Consider the following 11,146-nt stretch of genomic DNA (forward strand, 5'->3'; position numbering starts at 1 on the left):
TGGTGTGCAGCAACAAGCTTTTATTGTTAATCACACTGACATGACAGGGTTCACTGGTTCCTGTAGCAGAGTGCAGGGAAGTGTGCTTGCTCCACAGGAACTCAAGGTCACAGCCTCCCTTCCTAGGCAGAAGGGAAGGAGTAATTTAGTTGAACAAAACGAATACCCACTAACCTCCAGAGCATACTCGGGAAGTATTGGCCTGTCTTCTGGAAACCCATGCCCAGGTAGAGGGTCACAGCACCTATCTGCATGGTGCTAGTCTCAAGGACAACATCAGTGTAGCCCTGGTCCCGTGCAAACTGGAGCACAGTTCTGACCAGTGCTTTCGCTATCCCCTGTCCTCGATGCTGTGAGGACACAGCCAGGTGGAAGAGCTGCAACTGCTTCCTCCCTGATGGAGGCTCCTTGACTGGCAGAGCACCCACTGTGCCCACTACCTGCTCCCCAGACTCAGCCACCCAGAAACCTGAGCCACGATCACTCAGATAAGACTTGGTGATGTCAGCCATATCTGTGTGTAAACATTTGGACACATAATTCTTCCAGGGCTGTCCAGCAAGGAACCACAAAAATGGGAGCAGAAAAAAGATGCATACAACAGCCAGCAGCCAGGAGCCAGACACCAGGACCAGGGCAAGGGACACCCCAAGTAAGAGTAGGAGGGTTCGGGGCAGCAGCAGCAAGTGGCGGAAGGTGGAGGGGATGTACTCTTCTGCACCCTTGGTAAACACATCCACAACACTTTTATAGTCGCTGTCTTGGTACTCGCAGATGTGATAAGAAACCATGGGAGAAACTTCTGGGTCTCAAATCTCAGCATTCACTTGCCCACACTCCTTCCCTGAGTCCTACAAAAGAGAGAAGCCATGTGAGTCCCCTGACCTCCCTCTCAACCCAGACCTCCCCAGACCTATGTAGGCCCTGCTCGAGGGTCATCAGAGGGCAAGCAGGACACTAACACTGGGAGAATGTCTGTTCAGTAACACCTGACTACATCCCTCTTCACCCTACTAGAAGCTTTCACAGTGCTACAGATAGACTCCATGAACCAATCTATTTGTTTACTCTCTGTGGACTACATATTGCAGGCATCCTGTGTTTACAAATGTGTAACCCTTCACAATCTCCGCCCCAAGGATTAGAAAAGTTTAGATTACAGATTGGTAAAGACAAACCATTTTCTACGGTCCCCCCTTCCACCTCCCCATCCTTGAAGTCCCAGGTAGGTTCTAGGGAGTCCAGGCCTACGCAGGGACCTTTCCCACAGTACTGTACTTGTATCTTCTTACCCGCTACTACACAACCTAGAGTGTCTGGAATGGCATCAGCTTCTAGTGGCATTCAGTGGAGACAGTCTAAGAGTTTTCTGACAGCTGTGAGCAGGCCTGACCTTGCACTTCCTTAACTGGCTCCTGAACATTTGTTAACCTAAAATCCAGGGTCATAGAGCTGACCAATGACAGCAGGTCGGTCATGTCCATTCACCTCCGAAGTCTAGGCTAATAATTAATAGAGAAAAGTAGGATGTGGTTGCCACCCGGCTTACTATTCCCCTCAGGCTGCAGCATCTCTCTGCCCTTTTTAGAAGTCAGCTTGGTCCCTGCACATAACTGCTCAGAGTGGCCTGATGTCAGCTGTCCTCCCATAGCAACGAGGCTGTTACCACAGGACTTTTCTCTATGCTGTCCTGATCCTGATAAAATGGATCCTAAGGTTTCCATTCCTTCCTCCTCCTCACCTCCATCACCTTCACTCAGCCATAGTGTCCTTTGTCATCCCCAGCTGAGTGGCTGCCCAGATGGTGGGCCCTGGACAGGGACAGCTACATGAGCTCTAGGGGCTGTTCAGAGCTTACACATCATGCTTCTCACATGGGTTAGCTGAGCTGTTGTTTCCCTAAGACAAAATAGAAGGACATTTTTCTCTACCAATTGTCCCTGTGGAAGGGATGCTTTCTGCCTTTGCCCCAAACCCTGGTCTGAAGGCTAATGAGGACTGGGCTATCCCATTTTACCCAGGCCCGCTGTTGCCTGGCAAGCAGGTTCTCTAAAGAGATAGAGAAGCTACAGCAGGTTGAGGGAGTTCTGAAGCCAGGAGAGAATGGGAGAGCCTCCCAGCTGTAACAAGGACCAAGGAAGATACTGAGATGTCAGGATGAAAGTAGTGAGGTTTTTCAGAAAGGACGCCCAGAGCCAACACCTCAGGAAAAGTTGGTCTCCTAAGCAGTGACAGGAGCAAAGCAAGGATGCTCCTGAGGCTGGACCATCCTTGAGAAAGGAGTGACTAACACCAGCAGGGACCTGCTTCTAAAGGACCTGCACAGAGTCAAGTAGTGCAGACATCCTATTCCAGATGCACATGAGGCCATGATTACATTTAGCTGGGAAGCTGATGATAGTAGAGGATGAGGGCAGCCCTGGCAAGACAAGGCTCTCAGGTGTGCAGGCTGCATGCTGTTAAAGTCCCTGACCAACAAGGTGTTCTGGAAATTAATACTCAATCAGTGCTGACTCCCAAGAGGAACCCTGTCGAATAGCTAAGTTAGACATAAGGGCAACATGTTTCTTAATTATTCAAGGTCTTCTCTGCACAAAACACTGTGGGCCTAGTAGGTTACTGTTTGCAAGATGAACCTTCATCAGTACCAGCGGTGTGCCCAAGATTCATGTGACCTGTCCATTACGACACAGGCCAGACAGTGAAGTCCTAATCACCCTGAGGTGCATTTAGGGCAGAAATGACAAGGAATCGGCACTATTTGGCTAGGGATAAGCAGGAGAACAGCTCCACAGACAGGGACCAGCCTGCAGCTGCGCATCTAGTCTACGGTTTCTCAACCTTCCTAGTGCTGTGACCCTTTAGTACATGTTTTGGTGACCCCTAACCATAAAATTATTTTTGTTACTACTCCATGTGTACTGACACAAAGCCCTGGAGCCAACCCAAGCACTTCCTTCCCATCCCCAGACCAGACCTGTAATGCTCACAGCAATGCAAACAGCAATCACATCCAATTAAGTTACACGAATGAAAATGCATGAAGCACACAAGTACAGCTAAACCGTGGAATTTTTCTTTTCCTTATTTGAGCAAGTATTAAACAAAAAAAGAAAGCTTTTGGTCGCTGAAAGGTGATCCAAAGGTGTCAACTATTTTATAGCTGGTCACCCCTGGGCACCCTTGTTGCAATTCTTTGGATATTTTGAAGGTTTTATCACATAGCTCAGGCTGGTCTGGAACTCACAAGACTCTTGCTTCTCCCTCCCAAGTGCTAGGGACTATATCCATGGAGCACTAACTATAGTGCTTTTAAAAACCTGTACACAAAGACAAAATAGTGAAAAGAACAAATACCAAAATTAAATGTTCATTTCCGATTTGCTGGAATTGTCTAAGGTTTTTAACACAAAAGGGGAAGGGGATATTTGTAAATAGTTCCTGATACACAATAACAGGCCACCAATATGCAATACTGGTCTATCCCGATGGTCACCAGGTCCTTCAGGAGGAAGTCAGAGCTGAAGCTAAAGCCCTAACCTTATGTCACCAGATCCCGCAAGTAGAGTCTGGACCCTGCCTGACTCCTCTCTAGCCCTGATGGCATGGCCTGCCCTCACTTAGGTTGGTCAGGCTTTCCAACAAGGCGTCCCTGTGCTCCAGGCTTCCTCCGCCGAGTCCGCTGGCCCCCTAAAGGCGGGCGTGGGGGGCGACTCTCTGAAGCGCCTCCCTCCCAGCACTGGGCCTGGCTGTGGCTGTGCGGTCCGCACGCGGCTCCTCCAGCCTCAGCCTCCGGTATCGCCTGCAGGCCCGCCCCGGCGCGCGCGCAGCCGAGTGGCCTTCCGGCCGGAGCCGCACTCCTGAGACTATGTCGCTCTCCACCCGCGGCTTGGGAGGGCTCGTGACAAACACTGACGAAGACATGCACACTTCGCTCTCAAAACGGTCACTGCACGGAAAGGGCTATGGCTCCGGCTGGGCGGAACCCACTACCATTTTGCCACACGGCTTAGACGATCATGTCCCGGAAGCAAATCCCTCCACTTTCACAAGTGCTGTCTCCGCCCAAGTGGAGGTCAACATCCAGAGAGTGCTTCCGCTGACTCCTCCCTGTGTGAGGGCAGCTTGTGCTGGAGAAGAAATAGTCTAGTCCAAACCTTCCTGTTTAAACCTTCCTGTGGGTGGAGCCTGGAAGTTGGGGTCAGTTTGTAAAATCTGCTGAAGGTTTATTTGAGAGATGTAGTCACTTTCTTGCTGTGATAAGAAAAGTATTAGCCTAAATAAAGTGAGCACACTTTTCCACTACTAGAGACCCCACAATCATTTCTCACTTTGCTTCGCGTTGTTACACCAGTCACTGGGTACACCCCTGGACACCAGAGCCCTCCTCAGCGACTTGCTTCCGGGACTTACCCAACATTAAGTATGGTCTTTATATGTAGAGTGGGCTAGGAAGGTCGTGTGTGACCCTTGAGCTTCCCAGCCAGACTAAACGTGCCATAACCTGTTTCCTATTTTCCTTAGTTGGCGTGTTTTTGTTTTTGTCAAAACTTTGTTTACATGGAAGGTATCTGGTGTATGTGCACTAAAAACAAAGGGAAGAGTGGAAACCTTAGGCTATGGGCTTACTCTCCTAATTAGGGTAGTGGAGAAAGCACAACAGAAAGAATCAGTGACTGGAGGAGCTGGGGAAGGAAGTCTTGCTTGTATCTGGGAGAGCAGCACTTGGGACAACAGTTTAAGAATTGTGAGAAAACTGGATTGCAGGCTTACAACTGTGTGTGGAACCCTGAATTTTATGCTAGTAGGCAAACTACCAATGAGCTATAACCTCATTTTGCTTTTAATTTTTAAATTCATAATGACATAAGTCTGTCATCCATACCATCTATACAGTATAATATAATCTATACAGTAAGTGAAGAAAGCCTAGTTAAGAATACATTATAAACACTTAACAAAAATATGTCAGGAAAAAAAAAAACAGACCATATGAAAAGAGATTCAGCCTTCAACCTTAGTCATGGATGAAGTAAACATTCAAAATAAAACATACTTCACAGATAGATTTATCTCAACAGGAGAAATGTAAAACTAAAGCCAAAAGACACAGCTTCCTACATTATATTCCTGTATATAGTGATAAAAACACTTTTAAAAAGTTTTTAAAAATTGAAGTGAACCCTGGGGGATTAATAAAGTGCTTGCTTTCCAAATCAGATACCTGAGTTGGATTGCTAAAACCCACATTAAAAGAAAAAGGCCGAGTAGAGTCCTGGGGTCATGTTGTGTGCTTGTAATCCCAGCTCAAGTAAGGCAGAAGCAATGGAGCCCCCGGGTCAGTGGCCAGCCAGCCTAGTTTATTGGGCAATTTCCAAGGATGGCAAGACCTGCCTCAAAAAGAGATAAAATGACAGATTGGGAGCTGGGTGTGTATACCTTTAATCCCAGCACTCAGGAGGCAGAGGTAGGTGACCTCTGTGAGGTTGAGGCTAGCCTGGTCTACATAGCAAGTTCCAGGTCACCAGTTACCTGGTGAGATGCTATCTCAAACAAAATATAGAGCTCCTGAGGAACGGTTATCTGAGGTTGTAACAGCAGGCAGACATAGGAAGAGTTCACGCTATGACTCCATTATGTAACACCGACCCACAATGCCACAGGAGATCAGTAACTCTTTGGAAAGGGTCTGGATGGAGAGGGTTCAGATTTGTTGTGATTTCATCGTGGCTTCATAGACACATGTGCATAGTTCTGATTTTGTTGCTGTGAAGCGACATCGTGAAAAACGTTTATTTGGGGCTGGCTTACAATGTCAGAGGTTTAGTTCGTTACTGTCATGGTGGAAGTATGGCAGAGTGCTGGAGAAAGAGCTGAGTTCTGCATCCTGATCTGAAGGCAGCAGACACACTGGCTGAGGCTAGACCACAGGCCTAGGCCTCAAAGCCTGCCCCCACAGTGACACAGTTTCTCCCAGGCCACATTTCCTAATAGTGCCACTCCCTATGGGCCAAGCAAACACATGACTCTATGGGAGCCATACTTATTCAAACTACCACACATACAAAGCAATTTTAAACACCTATAATATATATCCATTGTATCTTTAAAATAATTTCAAAAGCACAGTGAGACAACCTATCTTTCTAAATCAAAATAGCTAAAATTTGAGTTAGAGATAGCTCAGTAGGGAGAGAGAGGTGGGGACAAGTACTCAGGCAAGCTCTACGCCAAACACCCTGTCCCAAACAAACAACCCCCACCCCCCACAAAACAATGTGGAGCTGGGTATGGTGGTACATGCCTTTAATCCCAGCACTCCAGAGACAGGCAGGCAGACCTACACAGAGAAGCCTGTCTCAAGCAACCAAACCCAAAAAAACAAAAACAAAACCAACCAACCAACCAACCCCCAACCCAACCAACCAACCAACCAACCAACCAACCAACCAACCAACCAACCAACCAAAAAACCCCCAACCCAACCAACCAACTAAAACAACCAAGTTCTCACAGTGGACAGAACCTTCTGAGGATAACCCCCTGCACCCCCAACACATGCACACTACTAACTGCTAGTGAGGTGTAACTGGAACACTCATTTCTTGTTGGTAGAATACAAAATAGTACAACTGTTTGGGAAAGTTTTGACAATTTATTATAAAGTTAAACATACATGGCAGCATTCCACTCCAAGGGGAGGGAAAAGGGAAGGTATTTACATAAAATCCTATATAAAAATTTTATATTTAAATTTAAAAATTAAAAAAACCCTACAACCTAAATATCTTTTATCTGGTTGATGATTAAACAAAGTGCAAGATAACCATAGAGTAGAACAACTCAGCAACAGAGGGAAGTGACCACTGATCCATCCTGTAACACAGACCTTAAAGCCAGTAGCCAAATGTGAGACCCCACTCAGCAGCCTACATCCTAATTATACCCGCACGGCATTTGAGACAAGGTCAGAGAAAAACTGGATCAGCAGTTACCAGGGCTGGGTTGGTGGGAAGAGCTGTGAAACAGACGGGAGTTGAGAGGGTGGAGTCAGGATGCACAAAGAAATTTGTTTTATTTTTCTTTAAAAAAAAAAAAAAAAAAAGCTACCTCGAGCTAATGACCCTTCTTCCTACAGATGCAAGGAGACCATTATCCAGCATTTGCAAGTTGGTTCAGAAGGTGTAACTGTGCTATGTGAGATGGGACTTGCATAAACAGTCACAACTGTGCTGGTTGTTAAACTAAATATAATCTTACTCCAGATTCTAAAACTCTTCTCCATGTCACGTAAATATAACCCCAAATGAAACCTTAGGTACTGATAAATTGTTCCCTCGATGTAACTGACACCGGTTTTCTCAAAAGCTCCAAGTCTTTGTAGCGTGTGAGTCGGTGAGAGACCAGGTCTATCAGTCAGGTAAGGTTAAGAGCGTGTGACCCATAAACACTGGAGGTCCTTCAGAAAGCAAGGCTGGAGATGAGAATTAAGTCATTGGCATTTCTGTGATGTACAGAGTGGTGAGGAAAGGTCTGAAGCAGGGAACGACACAGCCACGGGATACAATGTGTGCACTGCTTTAGTAAGTGCCGGGCTCCCTGGCGTGATATTCCGTCCGGACTTTCTCTGGAAGTCTCATTAGATGAAACCGTGCAAGTAACCCAAGGCAGAACAAGGGCGCTGCTTGCTAGGTGCCTCTGGTCCTCTCCACTTTTGTCTCCTCACCTCACCCTCTGGCAGCAGCTCAGGGAGTCAGATGCCATGGCCATCTGTGTCCCATCCCCTGTAGTTGGAAGTGGGGTTATATTTTATAATAAAAGATAGAACGTGGTGTGGTGGTGCCAGAGTTACCATGATGACCAGAGTCAATCTGTCCTACTTGGCCTGGGAATTTTTTTTTTCCCATTTTCATGATGGGGCTTCTCTGTGTAGCTTTGGCTGTCCTGGAACTCCCTCTGTAGACCAAGCTGGCCTGTATTCAGAGATCTGCCTGCCTCTGTTTTCCAAGTGCTGGGATTAAAGATTTAGCTTGGGAATTTTAAGACTCATTTGCAAAGACAAGACAGGGTGTATCCTTCCCTGCAAAAGGTACTGTCATACTGTGCTACTCTGACATGGTGGCACAGAACCTGACGTAGTATTTTAGCTCAGCGTACACAGAATACACTGCAGAAAGATAATTCACTGGGGTAGGGTTGAAGGAGAAGACTTTCTAGAGAGTGGTTCATACACGAATGCCTAGCTCAGAAACCAGGGACAGATTACAGACAAAGGACAACATTCAAGACAGAGTATGACTGCAAAATGGCTGGCATTCAGAGAGGTAAACATTGAAGGAAAAGTCAGCTTGCAGCCAGGTACAGAAAGCCTTGGCAGTCCCTTCCCCAAGGCCATAAGCCATTTGACACTTCAGTAGGAAACGAACACAGGAATTTGTTTGGACACAATTCTGGGAAGCTTTAAGTTTTACTGGAAATTAGACTCCTACACGGAGCCTCCCTCCATAATTTAAGTGTAGTAAACATGTAATAGCCAAGAAATATATTGTGATTATTGTTTTTTAAGAAAAGAATGAGCTAATAACTCTTAGAAATTAAAATTTAGAGCTGGGCATGAACTCCCACATGCTAGGAGACTGGGCAGATGGATGGTGGAGCCCTGGGTTCAAGGCTGGCCTGCAGAATAAACTGAACCCGTATCTTTAAAAAAAAAAAACAAACAAACATATATGTAATATATTTAAATATCAAAAAATGCTTTATCTTTTATATTTTTATCACGTTTATATATATCACATATATAGGTCAGAAGGCTGGCGGTATAGTTCAATGACAGAGTACATGTCTAGTATGCTTAAGGTCCTGGTCAACCTCAGCATCTACAACCCCAATGTATCAGAAGAAAAATGCTGGAGATTAACATGAAAAGGTTAAATAAAAATAAAAATACTGTAGCTAATTAAAGGACAGGAGCAGAGAATCAAACATCCATTTCTGTGGCTCGGCTGTTATCCCCCCACCCTGCCCTGAGAACCCACTGAAGGACATGATGATCAAATGGGAAATTATAGTCATGAAAGGAGGACCTGGGCCCAGGGCACATAAGCGGGTTGTAAGAAACGACAAGAGGGAAGAGAGCTCAGGTCGGGAGCTGTGTCCCATGTGTAAGGAACACGAGTGTGCCTCCTATGGACAGGAGTGTTTCCTCAAATTCCTGGTAGCGTTCTAAGCCCCAGTATCTGAAACATTACTGCATTTGGGGACATCTTTCAAGAGGCAAAGGTGTTAACATGAGGTCACCACAGTGAGTCTGAATCTGATGACTTGATATCTTTGAGAAGAGAGAGCTGAGGACGCATCTCAGCACATCATAAGAAAGGAGGGGGTGCTTGAGTGGGGGAGACGTGAAGACAAAGAAGGCCACAAGAAGACGGTGAGGTACCAGTCATCTCTAAAAACAAATTCTTGCTGACTCCATCCTTCCCAGTTTCTAGAACTATGAGAAACAAAAGATTCCTATAGATTACATCCCTTAGTCTATGATCCTCCACCATGGAAGCCCTAGCAACTGGACTTGGCACCTAACTGGGACATTTTAAGAAGCTTCAGCAAAGGAGTCAAAGCAAAAGGGAGCATCACTCACTGAGACGGTTTATAATGCTATCAGATATGGAGGGTGAATCTGTGACATAATCAGCAGAACATGAACAAATGAATGAGGCAAAACACTAAGGAAATGGGAAGGCATAAAAGAACCCTCAGCCATGAAACACGACAGCTCATGATATCTAACACTTATCTAGTGATTTCATCAAAGAGGAACAGCAAACAGCTGTGGTGTGAGTAGGCAGGCTGAGAGCTAAATCCTCATTTGCTAAAGGAAGAATCCATCAATGTATAAATTGGAAAATCAAGCAATGGCAATCGGTAAGAGTATTAAAAAGGAGAGAAGACATAGAATTAGGCAGAGCTCCTTAGGCTGCTACCTGAGACCTGACGCACAGGTACCCAGAGGACACCTTTCCATGGTAACTTCAGGAAAGCTGCCTGAGAAAACATTCACGTGTGTTTCTGAAGTAAAAAACACAATTTAAATTCTAAATAGACCACTAGAAACTTAAAAAAAAAGAAGTGTTTTTCCACTAGGCCTTTGGATTGTGTGACATGGACAGAAGCTAGACCAGTGTGTATGGGAATGGAAGTTAGTTATGAGTCATCTGATGAAAAAGAAGATATTAACTAGGTATTGGCAATCCAAAGGCAGAGGAACCGGGCAGGTAGCAGGATCAATCCCTGAAGGTGGTAGAGCTCACACAATGGCCCTCTCCTGGCAGTGCCCTCCAGAGCTGGTTTGCCAATGTGTTCTTTACACCTTCCAGATGGGGTGCACTTCTCTACCTGCCCCAGCTTGGTCCTCTTTTGGTTTCTAACCGTCTGCTCCAGTTCCTTACACTGGTCTGCCCCAGTATATTCTGGGGCAGAATTCTGCAGGGGGAAGTCTCACAGCAGGAAGCACTTTGAATCTGTTAATGTGATGAGTAGAGAAAAACTCTCGACTCAAGTGCAGAGCACCTTGACTGAGCTAAAGTTGCTGCAGGCCAGAATAGACAGACTGCTGGACCTCACTAGGGAGAGGCTCCCTCCACATGTTCACACATGAGGGAGAAAATAGCTACTGTGTGTAGCATCAGTTGGTCAGTTTTACAATCCTTAAGATTAGCGGCTTACAAGATAGAAGACAAGCTGCCTAGTCCTTCACCAAACATTTGCTGTGGACTACGCTGTGCTCTGAGAAGCAACTTCCTGAGTGAGTTCTAAGGTGAATTAGCACCTTCATATAGCCTGAAGTATGTTCCAGAGAAAGAGCACCATCCCAGTGTGGGAGACAAGTGGACGAGATCCTAACTAGAGGACCTCGGAGTAAGCACAACCGTCAGTCTCCCCAGATACCCAAGGACAGATGACATTCCTAGTCTGCTCAACCTTTCACATCCTCAGAGGTTTGGTAGCCTTCAGGAAAACTCTACCCTGATGATGGCAGTTACCTTGTCAGGGAAATTACAACTTAACCAGCACTCTAGTTTATCAATTAGTTTCTTCTTGCCCAACTTGGCAATCAATCAGTCCCTAAAATTTTACACTTCTC

The 11,146-nt window shown here is 45.9% G+C and overlaps 1 protein-coding gene across 5 annotated transcripts; it reads right to left on the reverse strand.

Moving 5' to 3' along the window:
* Window positions 1-6,636, reverse strand: Nat8b (N-acetyltransferase 8B). Of its 5 annotated transcripts, XM_008763107.4 has the most exons (3): window positions 3,994-6,636; window positions 1,742-1,899; window positions 1-851 (listed from the first exon to the last, which is right to left on the reverse strand). In XM_008763107.4, the coding sequence occupies exon 3, from the start codon at window positions 789-791 to the stop codon at window positions 123-125; it is 669 nt and encodes a 222-aa protein (XP_008761329.1). In that variant the 5' UTR covers window positions 792-851; window positions 1,742-1,899; window positions 3,994-6,636; the 3' UTR covers window positions 1-122. The 5 variants fall into 5 exon arrangements, with proteins under 5 accessions (XP_008761329.1, XP_038962908.1, XP_017448499.1 ...); XM_039106980.2 differs by lacking the exon at window positions 1,742-1,899; XM_017593010.3 differs by lacking the exon at window positions 1,742-1,899 and having other exon boundaries at window positions 3,621-6,636.
* Window positions 6,637-11,146: the final 4,510 nt, after the last annotated feature.

The sequence above is a fragment of the Rattus norvegicus genome, chromosome 4 (genome assembly GCF_036323735.1).
Source record: "Rattus norvegicus strain BN/NHsdMcwi chromosome 4, GRCr8, whole genome shotgun sequence".
NCBI classification, from domain to species: Eukaryota; Metazoa; Chordata; class Mammalia; order Rodentia; family Muridae; genus Rattus; species Rattus norvegicus.

What these genes read in the sequence shown, in the direction of transcription:
- Nat8b (XM_039106980.2), bottom strand. Translation starts at nt 791, where the DNA reads ATGGTTTCTTATCACATCTGCGAGTACCAAGACAGCGACTATAAAAGT.